The following is a 21,004-nucleotide window of genomic DNA, read 5'->3' on the forward strand; positions in this document are numbered from 1 at the left end:
AGAGTTTTCTTGAAAATGTTGGCTATAAATTTTAAAAATAAAATTATACAAGTCTTTTTTCAAAAACATAAATTAGAACATACTAAATATTGTATTAGTTGGCCCACTTCAGTGTCCAACTAGAAAAGTATATGAAGTCTAGGTAGTTTCCAAAATAGTTTTATGGTAGAGTAACTGGAAAGAGCTTCTGGCTGATAACTGTGCTAAATGGGAAAGCTCTCTAGACTGAATACTGGAAAAAATTGGAATTAGACTGAATATTGGAATTATTCTAACAAAATTTTAAAACTAGAATCAAAAGGACTTGAGAATAGGCAAATATAAAAGCAAAACAATTTATTCTATGGTAATTCTGACACCAGCTATTATACATATATTTTTGTGTATGTTTGTAAGAGTGTGTAAATGTGTATGTGTGTGCATTTTCACATATATACATATATACTGAAATCTATGTTATACAAGGAAAATAGTAGGGACAAAACACAAATTTTTAAAAAAGGACCCTAAATATCTCATTTTAAAATAAGCAATAAATTTATGGTTAATGAAAAGATTTTCTTTCTTAAAAAAAAAATCCTCTCTCTGCAGAACCAAGTACTGAAAAACCAAGTACTAAAAGTACTACAAAGTACTAAAAAGTACTAAAAGACCAAGAAGGGAAATCTACCATGCACTAAAAGTGAAATCTGGAAAACTAACTCCCAAACCAGTGAAGAAAAAGGTACTGGCTTTAGGCATTCACATTCAGTGAAAAGTAAATTTTCTGCCTATTGATGACCTTGAATGCCTTGCCAGTAGACCCAGGGATCTGAAAGAAGTAGAGACTTTATACTTACCTTTCTATCAGCAATTTTTACATTCTTCTGGAAGTAACTTCATTTTTTTTTAGATAACTGTATCATCCAGAGTGAAAAATATAGACTTGTATCAAATTTCTAGGAAATAAAAGTTTGAACCCCCAAATTCCTTATCCATATGTTCTTGTTATTAATTATAGAGCTGAAACTTAATGCACCTCAGTTATTTTCAAATGCCAACATTTTCCTTCTTTTGGAACTAAAAATATTTTTATTTTGCAATTGTTCAACTTCCACTATTTATATAATCTGATTAGTGATGTAAGTAGCAATTATTTAAACTTCAGGTTCATTCACTACTATTGTTTTCCAATTGTCAAATTCTGCTAGTAGCTATGAATCTAAGACAATGTTATTATTTGAAACCTAGAAGCCAATCATATATTTCAAAATAAATATCTTAACAATTCTTCTGTTACTGATAACTATTGAACATCCTGAATTATTCTAAGCCTCTGGAGTGATCGTAATGATCTGTTGAAGTGCTGGTATAAAATTAGTGGGAAAAAGAACAAAAGCAATTTTAAAAGCAACGAGAAATTATGTACCAGATATACATCGTAGCAAATACTTTATATTTGAGAATCTTTACAGCTTACATTTCCATTCCATTATTACAAGTGATGAAAAAGAAAAACTTGCAAGTAGCATGCAAATAATAAATTCACAGTCTTCCCACTTCACTAACCAAATTCCTACTTTCCAGTGTTACTTCCCAATTTTTGCAGGAAACTGCCTGCAAAGCTGAAACTGATTAGAAAATTCTTTATAGTTTAAAATATTTTTCTCATTTTAGGAGAAGCCAAATAGCCAACCATCAAAATTAAAAATAAATTGAATTGTCACAGTCCATTACAGTTATTGTTATTAGATCCACTTCATTTGCAGGTGTCCAAAATATAAAACGAATAATTCTTTATCTTCAAATTCATCTGTTCTTAAAATGCTACTTAAAACTTTGGTTGTTTTCCTGTAATATAGAAGAGAGTGAATTTATTGATTAAACTATCGTTTTTACAGATTGGTTTATCAAATCAAATACTGTAAACCTATGTAGTGTTTACAGAGCTAAATGCATGTTAGTATAGGAACTATTAAATTAGTTAATAAACTTTTTATTGTTTAGTGGTTCAATAAACATGTAATTCATTTTTAAACGCATCATACAGTGTTTTAAATTTGTTCTGTTTCTGTGATACCTAGTTTTATAAATGTTATTAACATATAAAGCAAAAGAAAACCTAATTGTAACGTATGTTTGGGCAAAATAAAGTGTATCTCAAACTTTTATTTGCAAAATAAAGTGTTAAAGTCTAAAAATAAAAAAGTGATTATATTCTTATATTCATTCTCACAGACCATTCTCAATACAAAGAAGAGAAAAATTTAAAATATCATCAAGTACATTTTTCTCTTATTAAATATTCCTGAGAGGTATTATGAAAAATTTTAATTGCTGATTTCATTCATTTTAACAAGAACTGGATAATGGTCTCTAAGTTCTTAGGAAGTTAAATTATGAAATAAATGTTAATATAAAATTTAAGTAATATATAATTTATAAAAATTGTAACATGAAATAGATGCTATGGAATTCTGAAGTTTATAATTCCAAAAATAGGAGCTAGTACTCTATCTCAATTTCAGCAATTATCAGTATAACAATGTGTCTCATCTCAATAAAATTCTAGTTGACTTTACCTAAATAGTGTTTATGAAAACTATTAAAAACTATAGCCAAGTGTTAGAACAGAAGAATAGAGAATAAAAACCATCATCTACTGCCAAGTGCTAGTGGCTCCTGACTACAATCCTAGCTACTCAGGAGGCTGAGATATGAGGATCACAGTTTGAAGCCAACCTGGGCAGGAAACACCATGAGACTCCAATAGACTACCAAAAAGCTGGCAAGTGGGGCTATAGCTCAAGGGGCTGCAGCTCAAGTGACAGAGCACTAGCTTTGAGCGAAAACAACTCAGAGACAGCACCCAGACCCTGAGTACAAGCCCTAGGATCAGCATGCACACACGCACACACGCACACACGCACACACACACAGAGAGAAAAATCATTTACTGAAGGCTAGAGGTGTGGCTCATATGGTAGAGTACCCACCTAGCAATGATGAGGCCCTGAGTTCAATCTTCAATTCCATCAACAAAAAAATCACTTACTGAGTTCATAATGATAGAAATAGGCATCCTGCTAAATGTTCTCATATATAATTGTATTTAATCCTAACTGCCAAAGATAATCATTCTTATTTGCAATTGCAAAATTGTGACACAAGAAGGCTAAGTGATTTGTTCATTTAGACACAAATACACAAAATGGAGATACAATTTCATGCAAAACCTAAATCCTAAAAAATATCCTAACAAGTATATTTGTATGTATATTTTGATGGATTTGATGACTTGACACAGAAATATAGAAATATAGAAGGCAAACAGCAAGGATATGTTGAAGAAATAACTGGAATGGCATGCTTTAATGTATAAAATACTCAAATACTCAGACCTGCAATCCTAGCTATTCATGAGGCAGTGATTAGGAGGGCCATGGTTTGAGGTCAGCCTAGTCAAAAAATTCACACAATCCCATTTCAACCAATATCTGGGTAGTGTCAAGTGTACCTGTCATGCTAACTATGGTGGAAAGGATAAATAGCAGAACCACAGGACAAGAGAGCCTAGGTAAAAAGTGAAACTGAAAAATAACCAGAGCTAAAATGGCTGGAGGTATCGCACAACTGATAGACTGCCTGCAAAAGCAAGGGTGAAGCCCTGAGTCCACATCTTTATACAGCCTACCAAATACCAACTGAACAGAATACAGTGCACACACAATGAATGTATTACGCCAAAGATGTCATAGACATATCCGTTCAATAAATACTGCCAGAATATGGGGTTATCCATACAAGAAAAGTAAAATTCAACCTCACAGAAAGCAATAAAATAAATCTAAGGTTGAGATTGTAGAACTTAACAAAATAGAACTTTTAGAGTATAAGATGGCATTTTCATGAGTTATTAACAGAATAATATTTCATAAGCAAAATATAACTATTCCATAAGTGATAATTATTTTATAACTGGTTATGTTATACATTTACATTTTCTCTTTCAGATAATTAATTTTATGAATATAGCAATATGAAAAGATCACTATCTGCAGATATAATCAAATAAAAATGTTGAAGACAGCTAGACACCAGTGGCTCACACCTGTAATCCTGGCTACTCAGGAGGCTGAGATCTGAGGATATCAGTTCAAAGCCAGCCCAAACAGCAATGTTTGTGAGAGACTCTTTTCTCCAATAAGCCACTCATAAACTGGAAGTGGTACTGTGGCTCAAGTAGTAGAGCACTAGCCTTGAGCTGAAGAGCTCAGGGATAGTGCCCAGGCCCAAAGTTCAAGCCTCACAACTGACAAAAAAAATGTTGAAGACAGATATTCAAAATTCAATTTTACAATACAAACTTTTAAAGTACTTACTGGTTTTTGAAGTACAATGGGATGATCAGGCAAAAAGTCTGGTTTTTTTCTGCAGATGGAAACACTTGAGAGCTTCAACAGGAAATCTCTGCTGTATTTAATTCTCTCTGTAGATATTAAATATTAAATGTAATGTTATAAAACATAACAGTTTCTAGATCACTTTTTGGCTAATTTCTTTCTGGATGTCCTTGAACTGTTCATTATTTTATAAAATGATGGATAGTATCTATGCAAAACGGAGTGGGAGAAGACACATTGAAAAACATCTGCCACTTCTAATTTTCCTTTAACATGGAAAGGAAATTAAGAAAGAGAAAACTGGTAATTCGGGTATAGTAAAACGAACTGCTACTATAAATTATAACAGCAGCATTATCAATTGTCCATTCAGTTACCCCCAAATGGGCCCTAACATGAGCCTAACTAATCTCAATCAATACAAAATTTTAATCCAATAAAAATTAATTCAACTCAAGAAATATACATTATGCTTTTAGTGTGAATAGGGAGTGCTCTGTAGAAATAGGAGACACACTACTGACCCCCTATCTTCAAGGTAAGCAATGATTCAAACATATACCAATTTCTTATCAGAAAGGTTCATTAATAGCTATCAACATAATAGACCATCATATGCTGGACAAGAAGATAGGAGGCACAATAGTATTGAAATGATGAAAGAAAAGAATTGGCAACCCCAAATTCCATGTCTAATTACAATTTTAACTTCAGAAACTTCCTTTCCTATTTCTGATAGCTAGAAGACCTGAGGTCAGGTACAGAGGCAGCTATCTTTAACTCTCGTATGGAAATTACATACAAGACAGAGAATACTAGGGCAAAAGTATATCACAAAGCAGAGCCACTCAGTGCACAAGCTTAGAATTTTACATGGTATGTAATAAACTTTCATCTTGTTTTAAGCCATAGTTTATCCAGTATAATCAGATTTCCTTTTGAGTAGCCAAACCAATAGAGTGATTAAGAGTCCAAAATCAACCTAAAAGATTATAGTAACATTTATTATGTATATGTTTGTAGCTAAGCAAGAAAGTAATGTTGACTTTATATAAGCACTAATTCACTCTGATAAAATTGGGGAATTATAAAATTTTACCTTTTTTAACTGGAGACTGATGTTGCTGTTGTTCATTAAGACCTTGAGAAAAGGCTTGCATTCCATTCGTCTTACACTGTTCAACAAAAAAATGCATTTAACACAGGCTTAAAACTTACAAATTAGCCTATTTTTATCACTGAGAGATAATTTTCCTACATTAACCAGGAAATATTTGGAGTCAAAGTATAAGCAATCATTAAATGATAAGCTTATTAAAATCAGTATATTCACATTAATTTTCGTCAGATTATGCTTATTTTTTGAGATAGGATCTCATTATCTAGCCCAGACTCAAATTTAAGAGTTGTCTTTGCCTCAACCTACTGGGTACTGAAATTATAGGCATGGATCACAGAGTATAACTATTTTTGAAAAGGAACATGATACCAAGGGTGAATTATATTGGTCCTAAACATAGAGAATCTCAGAGTCACGTTTATTAGCTTATTAAAGTGTTTTATCTACAAATACTAGAATATTTGCTCTTAGAATCTCACATGAAGAAGATCTTGATGTTGAGTTATATGTGGAATAACTTTTAGGTAAAACTGGCACTGGAAATAGAAGACAATGACACAAAGAAAAGCAGAAACATAAATGCACTGAATGTACTGATGATTCTTTTATCCAGTTGTTCCAGGACTATATTTTAAGATTGGCTAAAATGGTCTGATGACCTTTTTTTTGATAGTACTAAAGTCAGCCCTCATACTCACTCAGCTTGCTTGATAGTAGTCAGGTCCTAAACCACTTGGGCCATGCTTCCAGTCCTGCTTTTTACTGGTTATTTTTGAAATGGGGGGAACTCATGGACATTTCTGTCTGGGCTGGTTTTTAATTCTCCAGGTATCAGCCTCCTGAATAGCTAGGATTTCATGTATAAACCAACAGTGCGTAGCTGATGTGATGGTTTTTTTAAACTTATTTTTGACTCCTATTCTGATTTCATGATCATCAAGATACACTATGATCACAAGTTAGATCCCCATCAACCTTCCTACAAGCAGAAAATAACTAGTTATCCCAAACTAGAGAATACCAGAGAACAAAATAGCAAGATTTCTCATTATAAAATAAATGGTTTTCTGATTATATAATCAGTTTTATAAATTTGACCAATACAATCCACCCCTAAAAGATTACTTCCTCTTGTACTGATACAAGCTAATTTGCAAACAGTCCACATCATAATTCTTTAAGGTCAATTTCTTTGGAGACATCAGTCTTCAAAATGAACATCTCTGTTGGCAGGTTGTAAGCCGTTCCTTAACTTTCTTCAATTGCTACCAACGTAAACTGTCTAAAAGAAGGAGGATTCATTATCTGATACTGTAACTGTCAACTACTGAGACATCAAAATAATTGATAAGAAACAAAAATCAGAAGGAATGACACTGTCCTAAGAGAAAAGTACACATTACATGAATTGTGAATTGTTATCCCCTCTGTACAACACCATAATAATAATAAAATTATGTTTTAAAATAAAAACAAAAACTCAGAAGTTGATTTTGAGTAAAGATAAAAAATAGGAAATGTTTGGTTCTTCACAGTATTTTGTAACTATTAAGAGTAAATTTACTGAAATAAAGCATTCTAAGAATGAAAATTTTAGCAGATGAACATTTAACTAGGTAATAGCACTCAAGTGCTAGATTTAAAATCAAACTCCAATATAAGATTGTACTATCATATCTGTACATATTAAAAACTGAAAATACATAGGAGGGAACCAGTGGTTCATGCCTGTAATCCTAGCTACTCAGGAGGTTAAGATCTAAGAACAGCAGTTCAAAACCAACTCAGATAGAAAACCCTGAGACCCTAATCTTCAATAAACTACCAAAAATCCAGAAGTAGAGCTGTGGCACAAGTAGTACAGTGCTAGCTAGCCCTGAGCAAAAAGAACTCAGAGACAGTGCCCAGGCCCTGAGTTCAAGCCTCGGGACCAGCACCCCTTCCCCCGCAAAAAAGACTAGCTGTGACATATCACTATGCTTTGTATCAAAAATAAAAATATAAAACAGACACCTGTGCTCAGAAACAAACAGCAAGACAACTCTTTCACAAATCATATTCCTAAAAAAGAAAACATTTGCTGTGCATAATAGATTAGAATTAAGAATATATTATTATAAGAGCATATAAATTAAGAAAAAGGGGCTTGGGAAGGTGGCTCAGTGGTAGAGTGCTTGCCTTGCATGCATGAGGCCATGGGTGTGATTCCTCAGAACCATATAAGCAGAAAAAGCCAGAAGTGGCTCAAGTGGTAGAGTGCTAGCCTTGAGCTGAGGAGCTGAGGGACAGCACCCAGACCCAGAGATCAGGCCCATGACCAACAAAAAAAGAAAAAAGAAAAAAATAAGAAGAAAAAGGCAACACATGAAAAATGATCCAATGATATGAATTGGCAATTCACAAAAAAAAAAATAATTTAAATGGTCGCTCCTAACATCTGAAAACTTCTCAAGCAACAAAGAGGTAGAATTTAAAGTTCACAAAAGAGCCAGAAAAAAAAATGTTGAAAGCTGACCGGGAGATGGATAAATCAGAGCTCTTATGCACAGTATATATAATCACTTTAGAAAGTAACTGGCAGTATCCAATAAAACAATGTAAACACACTGTTTAGACCTAGTAAATCATTAGTAAATTTAACCTAGTAAATGACTAGTAAATCACCTAGTAATGTCACAGAACCTATCAAACTTGGACAAAATGAAAGATACAGGTGGATAGTTAATGTAGCATTTATTATAAATTAAGAACAAGTGTTTATCAATACAAAAATGGAACAAAAATGTGGTATATTCACATAAAGTATTTTTTTTTTTGGGTCCGGTCATGGGGCCTGAACTCTGGGCCTGGGCGCTGTCCCTCAGCTCTTCAGCTCAAGGCTAGCGCTCTACCACTTGAGCCACAGCGCCACTTCCGGCTTTTTTCTTTTTGCTTATGTGGTGCTTGGGAATCGAACCCAGGGCCTCAGGCATGCAAGGCAAGCGCTCTACCACTGAGCCACCTTCCCAGCCCCATAAAGTATTTTTTTACATCAGCATTCATAGAACTGTTTTATTCATTGTAAAGCTGCCTCATATTACATTTACAAATACACTAATGCTTGTAAATTCACAAAGTATCTGGATTAGAATGGCTACTTCTGTTTAAGAGGAAATATGTGATTAGGAGATACAGACTGGATGAAAAAATTTTTATTAAAACACTATATTTTGAATTTTATACTGTGTAAATAATTTACTTAGTGAAAATTTTAATTTTAATATAAACTAATGTAAATCTCAAAAATAAATAAGTGTACAATAGTATTTATATAAATTGTAAAACAGAAGAATTCTATTCATTGTAGCAAAAATCAAATATATTCATGTACAAAATAAAAATGGGATAGTTATCAATGAAACTGGTGGCAAATAGAATCAGAGAAAGATATAAATTGGGGTAATGGTGCTCATGCCTATAACTCTAGCTCTTTAGGAGGCTGAGATCTGTAGAATTGAAGGCAGCCAAGAAAAAACAGTCTATGATACTGAAAGCTGAGTGGGTGTGCAGGCCTTAAGTTCAAGCCTTGGTATCAGTACAAAAAACAAGCAAGTTCTCCTGAAAGAATTTATAATCATATCAGGTTATTCTTTAAAATATTTTTAAATCAATATTGAAAAATGTGCTGGGTACCCATGTTTCAGACCTGTAACCATAGCTCCTCCGGAGGCTGAGTTCTGAGGATTGCAGTTTGAAGCTAGCCCAGGCAGAAAAGTATGTGAGACAATTATCTCCAATTAACCACAAGAAAAACCATAAGTGACACTGTGGCTCAAAGTGGTAGCCTCTAGCAAAAAAGCTCAAGGACAGTGTCCAGGCCCTGACTTCACGCTCCATAACCAACAACAGCAACAAAAAGTTTAAATCTGGAAATGCTAGGTATATATTTGACAAATTGTCTTTAACACAGCTTTAAAAGTTATCATAAGTTAATGGTCAATTTATAAAGTATAGTACCTATCATAAAGAAGCAATCCAAGAACTGTTATTTTCCAGCCTATAAATTTTAATATTTCCTTTTATTTTACATGTGCACACATGCACACAAACATGCTGGGATTTGAACCCGTAACAGAGTAAGCCTGCAAAGGTACCTACAAAGGTACACCCCTGGGATCATATTTATTACTATTCCTAGGACTTACTCTGCTAACTCCACTTTGTAAGCACTGAGTGTTGCATGGATATTCATTTTGAAAGTTGAAAGGGAACACTGGTCCTGTGAGGAGAGGAAAAAAAGGCTATTTTAAATAACTATGACTTAGATAAATATATAACATCACCTTAAAAAATGTATGATATCCTTGAAACTGCTCTTAAATGTTTTCTGATATTTCTTTTATTCAATATATATTTATTCAAGCCTCTGAAATATTAGCCTCTATGTTGGGGGATAGGTACACAAGCATAAAGAGTTCACAATCTAAAAGATAAGCTTATAAATAATGACAATACAATTTGATTCACATTAAGTTGTGTGAGATTTAGAAAAGTTACTAGGGGAGTTTGAGATGTCAGGAAGCCTTCACAAATGGAAGTAATTCAATCTGAGTCTTATTCCTCTGGGGCCTCAGTTTTTCAGGGAGTTTTGAAAGTATATACTGAGAAGGTAAAAAGTTTATGCACTAAACTTTTCTACCTAGTAAAACCTCTGACACTGTCTCAATCTTAAAAGAATTAAATAAGAGATAATAGATCTACCCTCCCTCTGGCCATTGCATTCACCCAATTAATAGGTTTCTTTTTTTAATTTAATTTTCTTATAAAGATGTTGTACAGAGGGTTACAGTTATATGAGTAAGGTAGTGAGTAAATTCTCGTAGAGCATTGGTACCCCTTCCCTTGTTGTTCTCCCACTATCCTTTCCCCATCTTCCCTGTCCCCAACCTCGCTCACACCTCCCCACCTCCCCCCGCCCAAAGCTGTAGAGTTCATTTCCAATATACTGTCTTGTGAGTGTCAGTGTTGCAATGGGTCATCCTGTGTTCTTGTTTCAGCATTTTGTTATTCCCCTTTCCCTCCCCAAATTAGACAAATGTATATACAAGATGCAGGGTACCAAAATCAAGCAAAGTCACGAGGGAATATACCATGGGGGGAAGAATCTACAGAATAAACAAAAAAATCACATAATACAGGGGCTGGGAAGGTGGCTCAGTGGTAGAGTGCTTGCCTAGCATGCATGAGGCCCTGGGTTCGATTCCTCAGCACCACATAAGCAGAAAAAGCCAGAAGTGGCGCTGTGGCTCAAGTGGTAGAGCACTACCCTTGAGCTAAAGAGCTGAGGGACAGTGCCCAGGCCCAGAGTTGGCCCAATGACCAACCAAAAAAAAATCAGATAATACATTAAAAACAACAGCAACAAAGAAAGATCTCTTGTGTCCATATCTTGGGGTTCGTTTCCCTTAGCATCATTTTATATGGTCATATATACATAGCTTTGGAGCTTTTCTGCTCATCTGATAAAATTAATAGATTTCTTTAAGAAATGTAGAAAAGAGGGTACTGGCAAACAGCTAGTCACAGATAGGAGTTACTTATAATGTTTATCTCCCTTTATAGTCAAATCTGAGCTTTGACTACCTCAAAGGACATGAGATGGCTAAGTTACTATCCAGGAATGAGCCATTAATTCCATTGTCTGCCCCAAGTCACAGCTATCTTAAGAATAAACAAGACCAAAGTGGAGACAATCTTTCTTGAAGGAACCAGGATGGAAGAAAGAACAGGGAACAGAAACTGGTACTATTTCTACCTTTTCTGTTTCACTTCTGTACAATTAAAAACACTTGGGTAGTCAGACACCCATGACTCATGTCTACACAGGAGGCTGAGATCTGAGGCTCACAGTTCAAAGCCAGCCTGGGCAGGAAAGTCTGTGAGCCTCTTCTCTCCAATTAACTACCAAAAAAGCCGGAAGTGAGCTGCAGCTCAAGTGTTAGAGTATTATTAGCCCTGAGCAAAAACTAAGGTACAGTTCCAGGTACTGGCACAAAAAAAGGGCCCAGATAGCATGGCTCAGGCTCAGATCACAGAATATCAGCCAATGAGCTAAATTAGCAAGTCTCAGACATCGGGTTCAGTCCTAGGTCTTGGACAAAATAAAACAAGACTACATTTTCCTTTAAGTAAGCAATTCAGATAAACAAAAACAAGTATTGAAATTAATAAGCTGCGCACCAGTGGTTCACGCCTATAATCCTAGCTACTCCAGAGGCTGAGATCTGAGGATCACAGTTTGAAGCCAGCCCTGGAAGAAAAGTCCATGAGACACTCATCTCCAAAAGCCTACTCAGAAAAAGTTGGAAGTAGCACTGTGGCTCAAGTAGTACAGCACTAGCCTTGAGCACAGAGCCCAAACGCTGACTTTAAGCCCAAGAACTGGCAAAATATAATTTTTTTCAAATTGAAGTAAGTGATCTGTACATCATCTAACAAGCAATTCTGGCAACAAATAATAAACAATTTAAAATCAATTTTAAAAGTTAATATTCCAATTTAGAAAATAAGTATCAAGAGTTTGTCCAAAATAGCCTTGTAGGCAAAAAGAAAAAAACAAGTTTATACTTTTGTTTAGATTTTGTGAAATTAGATATGATCCAGGTAAAGTACAGCTCTAATCTCTATTAGAGTACAAATACATCGTCACTGGTGAGGACTCTGAACATGCTGTTTTGTGGAAAGATTGTTGGTCTTGTTTTTGGTTTGCATATAGGTAGATCTTTTTTTTTTTTTTTAATTTATTTTTTGGTCAGTCATGGGTCCTGAATTCTGGGCCTTGGCATTGTCCCTCAGCTCAGCTCTTTAGCTCAAAGCTACAGCTCTACCACTTGAGCCACAGCGCCACTTCTGGCTTTTTCTGCTTTTGTGGTGCTGAGGAATTGAACCCAGGGCCTCATGCATGCAAGGCAAGCACTCTACCACTAAGCCACCTTCCCAGTCCAGTAGATCTTTTAAAAGGCTAATTTATCATGATTGTGCAGTGACCACAGCTTATTTGGAGCACAATACACAGCAGAAGCGAGTTAACTACACAAATGAGACATGAAAAGAAATTCACACAGTTCTTCTTAACCATTGTTGGTCTGGCATACTTTAGACTAATCATCTTCACTATTATTATCTTTAAGGAGTTAAACAAAAAAGTTTCAACTCAATGTGTTTACAAATAATACATCTTGATCATTATCAACCCTTCTAAGACTAATAATCTTAAAACATTAACAACCTTTTTCTCTAGGGAATACTTCAAAACTTCAAGCAGATAAGACTATTACTGTAATTTTTATTATTTCTTTTGAAGTCTACCTTTGTCATTTAGAGTTTCAAATACTAATTAGTCATTAATAAATTAATATTTAAAGTGCTGTACACTATATTACTCACCAGGGGGAGAAGTCAGATGACGAACAGGTCTTGCTGGTTGAAGCGGTTTACCAATCAATTTTTTGGTTTCCATTGTCATAAAGACCTTGAGGTTCCATACTTTAATAGGGAAAAACACATGTTTATTATTTGGACAAAGTAACAAAGACATTTTACCTTTACACAAAAAAACTACTATACTCAAAGATAAATATTTTTAAGAAACAGACATACAGAGGATTTAAAATAATATGTAATAACTTCAGAGCTCTTCCTAACATTTGTCTTAATTTTTAGACTATTTTCCTTCTTTGAGCTGGACATAGTGGACCATACCTACCAGTGCTTAAGAGATTGATGAAGGAAGGTCATGAGTTTGAGGCCAGTGTGGGCTAGTGAATTTCAGACTAGTCTTAGCTATGCAGAGAAGCTCTGTCCTCAAATGAATATATATATATATGTAGGTATTATATATAGATATATATTTATAATATATAAATATATATAATATGTATAATATTTATATATTATATGTATATATTATGTGTATATATTATATATACATACATATTATATGTATAATATATAAATATTATACATATATATAATATATAGATAGAATACATATTGTATCTATGTTTATTTTCTTCCTTTTACTTTTGTTATTCTAATCTCCTGATTTATCTCCTATTTCTTTGATTGCCATTTCTAACTTCCATAATAACTGGTTCTTCTGCTCTCCAATTAAATGTGTGAATACCACTCATTTAGCTGTGGTTTTAGCTTGTGGCACTTGAGTCTTTAGCTTTAGCTAAACTCTATTCTCATGGTTGCAACTACCTAGTGAACATGATAAATACAACCTAATGTATATTTTTAGAATACCATTTTGAATTTCAACTTATATTATCATAGGCATTTCAATTAAATATATGCAAAATCAAATTGTTTGATACAAAAACTATACCTCCTCCTGGATTCCTTAACTTCATCACCTAACTGCCTGAGAACACCTTTTAGCACATTTGCAACCTGATGCTTTAAATTATAGTATACATCCCATAATTAATCCCTAATTCCTGCCCATTGTAGTTCCAAAAGATATTGCACAAGCATTTCCCTCGTTCCCGCCACTGCTCTCTTAATTCCACAGTTCTTCATTTATTTGATTACCTTTGAAATAGATATAGGTGCTCCATGATCTTGGGACACCAAAAACATGTCCCCATAGTGATGTAAAGAACATTATGCCATATTATAATCATTTTTTCTTCCAGGTTTAACAAAAATGAGGAACAGGTTCTCCTTAAAGTGAGGAAAAGTATTTACCTAGTGCCACCTGCAATTAACACAGTACCTGAACTGAATCCAAAATAGGTATTAAATAGCATTCCCTGAACAAATGAATTTAGCATCTTTTCAAACTACAATATTTAACACTTTTTTTTAGGAACTGGGACTCTGAGAAGGGGCTCATTTTGATAGGCAAGTGATCTCCCACTTGAGCTACACTGTAATCCTTCTTGTTTTACTTTGTTTTTAAGATAGGGCCTTGTTAACTTTGCCAGGGTTAGCCTTGAACTCACTCTCCCTGCTTCTACTTCCTGAGTAGCAGGAATTATAGGTGCACACCACCTTGCCTGGCTCCTTTACATGTAATTTTGCTCTAAAAAGAGCTCCAGGTACCTGACATCTTCTAGATTACTAATATTGGAAACAGATGTTAATATCCATGGCATAAATAGTAAACCACCAGCATATATGGCCATTTAGAACAACTTTATAAATAAGGCATGATCAATAGTTACAGCTCATGTTTCATGTCAGTAGGCCAGGAGTGGTGGTACATGGCTATCATCTCAACACTTGGAAAACAGGCAGGAAGATTTCAAGTTTGAGGACATTCAAGACTACATAGAGAGACCCTGCCTCAAAAACAAAGTTACATGTAATCTTACCTGGATTCACATCATGGCTCTAGCACCTAGCTATATATAACTATGGATACCACTAGTCTCCACCTTCTAGGCCTGAGGTAAATGTATATAAAGTACTTACCAAAATTATTGGTACATACTAAGAGGTTAGTACATGTCAGCTACTAGCATTATTCTCATTTTATAGATACTACTTAAAGAAATAAAGTAACCTAAAGATAAGAGAGTAAGAAGTGAGGAATATTCTTTTTTTTTTTGAGGGGAGAAAAAAATCCAAAGAATGTTTTATTAACAAAGAGGAAAATACATTCTCTCATTTCATAATACAGTTGACTCCATTGGAATAGGGAGACTCTGCTTAACCCAAAACTGTAAGTCTCATCTGCAATGCAAATTTAAGAGATTTTTCAGTGTATTTTTTTAATTTGTTTTCTTTTTTTTTAATTTAATTTAATTTTAATTGTGAATATACTGTACAGAGGGGTTACAATTACATGGGCAGGATGTGAAGGAGGCTGCAATGCTTGGTGAGGAATATTCTTATACCCAGGCTGGTGGACAACTTTCTACATTCAGACCAAAATGATTAAGTAATTTTTCATATGTGCATAGATTAACCTGTAGCCTATTCCAAATTGGCCTCTATTGTACAAATTATAGTTATATATCATCAAAGTATGTCTCTGGTATGTACCAGTGTCTAGTATACAGTGAATGTCCAATAAATTGTTGCATTCATGGTATTTTGTTTCACCATATATTTGAATTTGCAGGTTCCCTGTCTAGAGCTTTCTTGACCTCATCTTTCTTACAAGTATTCATTTTCATAGCTTCACTGGTAACATTAAATAAAAATATTTACATTAAATCCTCCAGTAACAATTCCTCTTTCCTTATTTTCCTCCTACTGTACTTTATCAGGCTTCCTAAAATATATCATAGTAAGTTTATTATAGGCCTATCCAAATATACTATGAATTAGCTGAGGCCCCCAAAACTAAACTTTATTTATCTTTGCATCCTAGTACCTGTTTTCCTAAATAACATCTATAAATTTAACTTGGCATTGAAGGTGTTCATCCAAAAAATAATTGTTACTATATTAATCTTAAACAAATACAAAATCCAAGTTACTATTTCCCTTGATTATGTGATAGGATTAGTAACTACATTTGTATTCCAGTAAGTAGGAAAATGTATGTATATGTGTATACATATGTACATGTGCATATATATTTCAAATGTTCTAAAATTTAAACATGTTAAAAAATTATATGCTAACATCTTAAGTAGCCTAAAAAAAATCCTAACATATAAGTAGCCCCTCAAAGTTAACAATAATAACTAAGCACAAAATGTAATTTTTTTCCCTGAAATTTGGGAATATGCCAGTCAGTGCTTCAAATCAGTATCTACCTACTTTGTAATATATATATATACACACACACACACACATACACACACACACATACACACACACACACACACACACACACTAATGAGGAGATATACAAAATAGCTATTGAGAATCTTCTATAAACATACCAATGCTATCAATCAGTACTTGTTGGCAATACAATTTTGATGTAACAGAAAGCAAAATTAAAAAGGTTATGAACCTAAAACCTCAAATATTGAGTATTTCCTATATGGAAAGAAATATTTAAAATACAGACCCTAAAGCACTAATATTAATACATTCATTCTAATGTTATTTTATGTTTATCATAACCACTATAATGAAGACCAAAATACTAGCATGCAGTAACTTTCCATCCTGTTTCTCATATGAAACTGGTCAATCACAATACAAAAGATGACCTTGGCAGCCATTCTTTATTTTTCATTGCTCAGCTGAAATTGAGTTGTAGGTTGTAAAGTCTTTTCCAGTTGCTGAGCAAGGCAAATCCATAGTATTCAAACAAGGGATTTTCAAGAGCTGGGTAGTCATAGAACCCTATTACATGAATTTGCAAAACAAGTAAACAAAAACTTAAAGCTCTTTCATTGTCACCTACCTTTCAGGTGGCAGCAGGAAAGAAACAGCCAGGACTCCCCCCATATAAATTCACATCAATCATGAAAATTAGGGAAAAAAGGTGCCATAGAATACTCTTTTTTAAGTAAACTATGCCTGTATAGAAACACTGACATTATAGGAAATGTGAGTTGGAGATTAGAATGCATACTACATAAATACTATCATCATTTTATTAATGGAAAAGGTTAAGTATTTACAAGACATAATTATTATTCTCAAACTCATCTATGGAATTAAAATCAAGACAAAAAAAAATCAAGACAAAATTCCATGAGCTTACAAAGGTAGAATATAAAATTACTTCAATCTTTGATGCCTACTTGGTGCAGTTCAAAAATGATTCCTGTGATGCTGCTGCTACTACTCAGTAGGCATTTGTATTAGCAACTGTTAGATAACACTTGCAAAAGAATCAGAATCTCACCTGTCATACCAGCAAGTGATGAGCCTAACACAAAGGTGTATTTTAAAATGAAAACATCTAGTTTTGTGACACCAATGGTTTTAAAGGACATTCTGAACTGATGCCTTTAAAATATTCATTCTGAGATAAAGTGTAGGTGGTTTTCATTCAAGTTCACATGTAAATAACAAATCATTTTAAAAAGACAAGCTATTTATGAACAGAATATTGCTTAGGTATCAGTAAAGAAACAAGTTTGCTGTTGCTATTACACATACGGCAATAACAACTATCTCAGGTTCATATTCTGTTTTAAAAATTGATCACATCAGTTCTCAAACTACAAATTAAGCTAGATTTCTAAAATACAGTACACTGGGGTACTAACCAATTTAGACAATTGTCTAACCAATTGCCTAACCAATTTAGACAATCTTAATGCTAGGCATATATTTTTAAATTAAAATGCCATTTTTAGTTCTTAATGTATGCTAAATCCCATCCTATTGAATGCTAAATCTTGTTTAACTTTGATAAACTGCTAGAAAAATTATTACTACTTTACAGATGATGAACAGGCAAAAATACACATCTACTAATGCAATCCACACAGCTAATAAGTGCCTAGTAAGGATTTAACTACAAAATATGTTCCCTATGTATAAAATTGCCTGATAAGATATTTAACTACTCACTATTCCGTGCAAGCATGTTATGTAGTGATAGAAAAATTTAACTATGAGAATGCACACTTATATATAAATCTTAACACAGTAATTGTGTGTTTGTGTGTGTGAGAGACAGTATTGGGACTTGAACTCGGGTCCTCACACTGACTTGGCTTCTTTTGCTCAAAGCTGAATCATACCTCCACTTCCAGCTTTTTGCTAGTTAATTGGAGCTATAAGACTCACAAGTTGTTGTTTGCCCAGGCTGACTTCAAACCTTGATCCTCAGATCTCCTCTTCAGTAGTTAGGATACCAGCATAAACCACCAGCATCCAGCAGGATAAAATTTTACATGCAAATATTTTCCATTCCTCCAATTTAGTTTTTCTTAGAATATTAAATATAATTTTATGTTTTCCTCATTCTACAAGGATAGTACCATAGTAATCACAGGTCATAGCATACATAAGTAGTAATATGTACTTTTTTTGGAAGCTGTATCTTAATACTTAATGCCAATTTAAATTATAGATTTCTTATGGTTAGGGGTGTTAGCACAATGGAAGAGCACTTACCTAATATGCAGCAGGACCTGGGGTCCATCCCAGCAATTCCCCTGACCCCCAAACAAATTCTAGACTGCTTTGGAAAATGCTGACAGTTTTACTGCAATTAAGAATTTGTGTATATTTCCCGCACAGTAACTAGATAACATCTAATCTCAATTTGCATCTTCAAAACATTACTTTCACAAAATTAGTATGCCTTAAAACCAAATGATAACAATGGTAAAACGATAGAGACCAAGAGATAAGCAATTATGACTAGGTTGGTGAAAGTCATTTTATTAACATTCCACAAATCTAGTGGCACTATTTCACGGGGGAAGGCGTGGAAAAACATCCAACCCCCCCAAAAAAAATCAAAATCTGTAAAATCCATCATACCGTATTCTACACCTTTTCTCTACAACCAAAACAAGTTTTCGTGTGTGTGAACGATCTTTCAGTAGAAATTCAACTGAACCTTTTAGTTAGCAGAAAACTGTCCAAGCCATAGGTGTCTGACTACCCTCACATTGGACTACTGGACCTTTTCCATAGCTTTTTTGCCACAGGGGATTAAAAACCCTGAAACCAACCCAATGCCTGTTACCAGTGCCTGGGACAAAGATGGTGTTGTGGACAAGCATCTTTAAAGACAGACAGACAGACAGACAGATGTAGACAGAGAGGGAAAGAGATCGAGTAAGACTGACATTTATACTTTCATTAGCATCAATTAATTGATCAAGGAGGGCTGCTGTTTTGACCCATCCGTGTAGGCATACCCCGACCTTCATCCAGTCACCCGTCCGCCACCCTCCCCTCTCGCTTCACCTCTCCCATTTTCTCCTCCTTTCCAGAGCGTTCCCAGCACTCTGCTCTCCGCGCCCTCTCACCCGGCCAGGTTTTCACTCTTTTCTGTTAGTTTGGGGGGGGGGGGTGTTTTTCTCTTTTTCGGCGGTACTTCGTCACCATGTCCTCCTCGGGCTGTCCCGCGCTCTCGCGGGCGCCCACCCCACTCGGCATCCCCCCGACGACCTGGGGAGGGCCCGGGGGGAAGGCCCCTCGGGAAAGGCCCGCCACCCTCCCCGAGCCCCGCTCCTCCCTCAGCACTCTCCTCCCCCTCCCCTGCCTCAACGTCCCCACCTCGGGGACGCCGGCGCCCCCCACCACCCCGGCCTCCTCACCCGGGTCCCGGCCACCTACCGCCTCAAGATCCGGGAGGGCTTCGGGGCGGCAGCGTCGCGGCGCTCAGCCCAGACGCGGCGGCCGAGCGCCCCGCTGCCCGTCGGGGGAACGGCTTCGGCGGGCGGCGCGTCGGCTCGCGGGCCAGGGGAGGGCAGGAAGGCGGGGGCCAGGGGCGGAGGCTGCGAGGGGCGCGGGGCGGGGCCCGGGACGGGGCCTCGGCGCTGGGTCCCCCGGAGGACAGGCGCGCCCCCGTGGGGGCCACAACCGTTAAACCGGCGGCGCGTGCCGGCGCGGGGCGTGCGAGGCGGGAGCCGCGCGTCGTCGAGCGCGGGAGACGGCGAGCGGCCTCTCCGAGGTGCTGACGGGATCGCCCTGGACGGGGCGCGCCCGCATCCACAGCCGGTGGGACCCCAGCGGGAGGCGGGACTGGTGGGAGGGGCGGGAGGGGCGGAGGCGGGACCGCTTTGCGCGGGGCGGGGCCTGCGGGCGGGGCGGGGTCTGGGGGCGGGGCCTGCGGGGCGGGGCCTCCTGCGCAGCTCCGCGCGGCGGGAGCTGGAGCGGCGGTGAGTAGCACCTAGGGCTCCAGGCAGCCTCTGTGAGGGAGGCCGGCCGCCTCTGTGAGGGAGGCCCGGCGCCTGGCGCTGACGAGGGAAACCGTCCCACCCCGTCAGAGCGGCGAGCGCACCCCGCCGGGCCCCCGCTGTGCGTCCGGCCTTCGGGTTCACCCCGGTCCGAAGTAGCTCATCATCTCCCGACAAGTGCGGCTCCCCGGCGGCTCCACCGGACTCGGCGGCCTCCGCTCTCCACCGGCGTTTTCTTCTTTTGCTCCCTGGGGTCCCCCCGGCCCCCGAGGAGGGAGGCGGGCCGGCTAAGCCCCGCGATGGAGCGGGGCGTAGATCGGGGCACAGGAGGAGGCCTGGAAGGTCGAGTGAAGGCTGTGGAGCATGCATAGCTGGGAGAGGAAGAGGAGGAGAAGTCCGGAGAAGAGGAGCCCCCGAAGGAAAAGGTATCTGTGTAAGGTGGGGTAAAAGGGACTGGAGTAAAACGGTAGTGAGGAGCGTGAAACAGGGGAACTGGAATCAGACTTGGGGCCGTGACCCAAGTGACACTGTCGAAGAATTTTACACAACTAGTGTGCAAACTTATCATACCCAAAATCAAATGCTGGCAAGATCATTCTGGCAGCTCTGCGGAGAGTGGTGGTTCGAGAGAGCAGAAATGTAGCAAAACTCATGGAGAGGGCTTTCCTGCGGATCATGCTAGGATGATGGAAGACAGTGGGCTTATATCTGAGCTCAGTGGGTCAGAAGGGATA

The 21,004-nt window shown here is 37.0% G+C and overlaps 1 protein-coding gene and 1 long non-coding RNA gene across 2 annotated transcripts in view; one reads left to right on the top strand and one right to left on the bottom strand.

The window, feature by feature from the left end:
* Positions 1-568: 568 nt before the first annotated feature.
* On the bottom strand, positions 569-20,088 carry CUNH8orf88 (chromosome unknown C8orf88 homolog). Its single transcript, XM_069991035.1, has 6 exons — positions 19,708-20,088; positions 12,928-13,026; positions 9,687-9,760; positions 5,482-5,557; positions 4,362-4,468; positions 569-1,830 (listed from the first exon to the last, which is right to left on the bottom strand). Exons 2-6 carry the CDS (start codon positions 13,004-13,006, stop codon positions 1,807-1,809), a joined length of 360 nt encoding a protein of 119 aa, XP_069847136.1. The 5' UTR covers positions 13,007-13,026; positions 19,708-20,088; the 3' UTR covers positions 569-1,806.
* A 220-nt stretch (positions 20,089-20,308) lies between these two features.
* The window catches only part of LOC138805847 (uncharacterized), a 52,503-nt gene continuing 51,807 nt past the window's right edge, over positions 20,309-21,004 (top strand). The window contains exon 1 of the long non-coding RNA XR_011365651.1: positions 20,309-20,695. This is a non-coding gene — a long non-coding RNA (uncharacterized lncRNA). The remainder of the gene's footprint in view (positions 20,696-21,004) is intronic.

The sequence above is a fragment of the Dipodomys merriami genome, unplaced genomic scaffold, assembly GCF_024711535.1.
Source record: "Dipodomys merriami isolate MVZ:Mamm:240054 unplaced genomic scaffold, mDipMer1.0.p SCAF_4, whole genome shotgun sequence".
NCBI lineage: Eukaryota > Metazoa > Chordata > Mammalia > Rodentia > Heteromyidae > Dipodomys > Dipodomys merriami.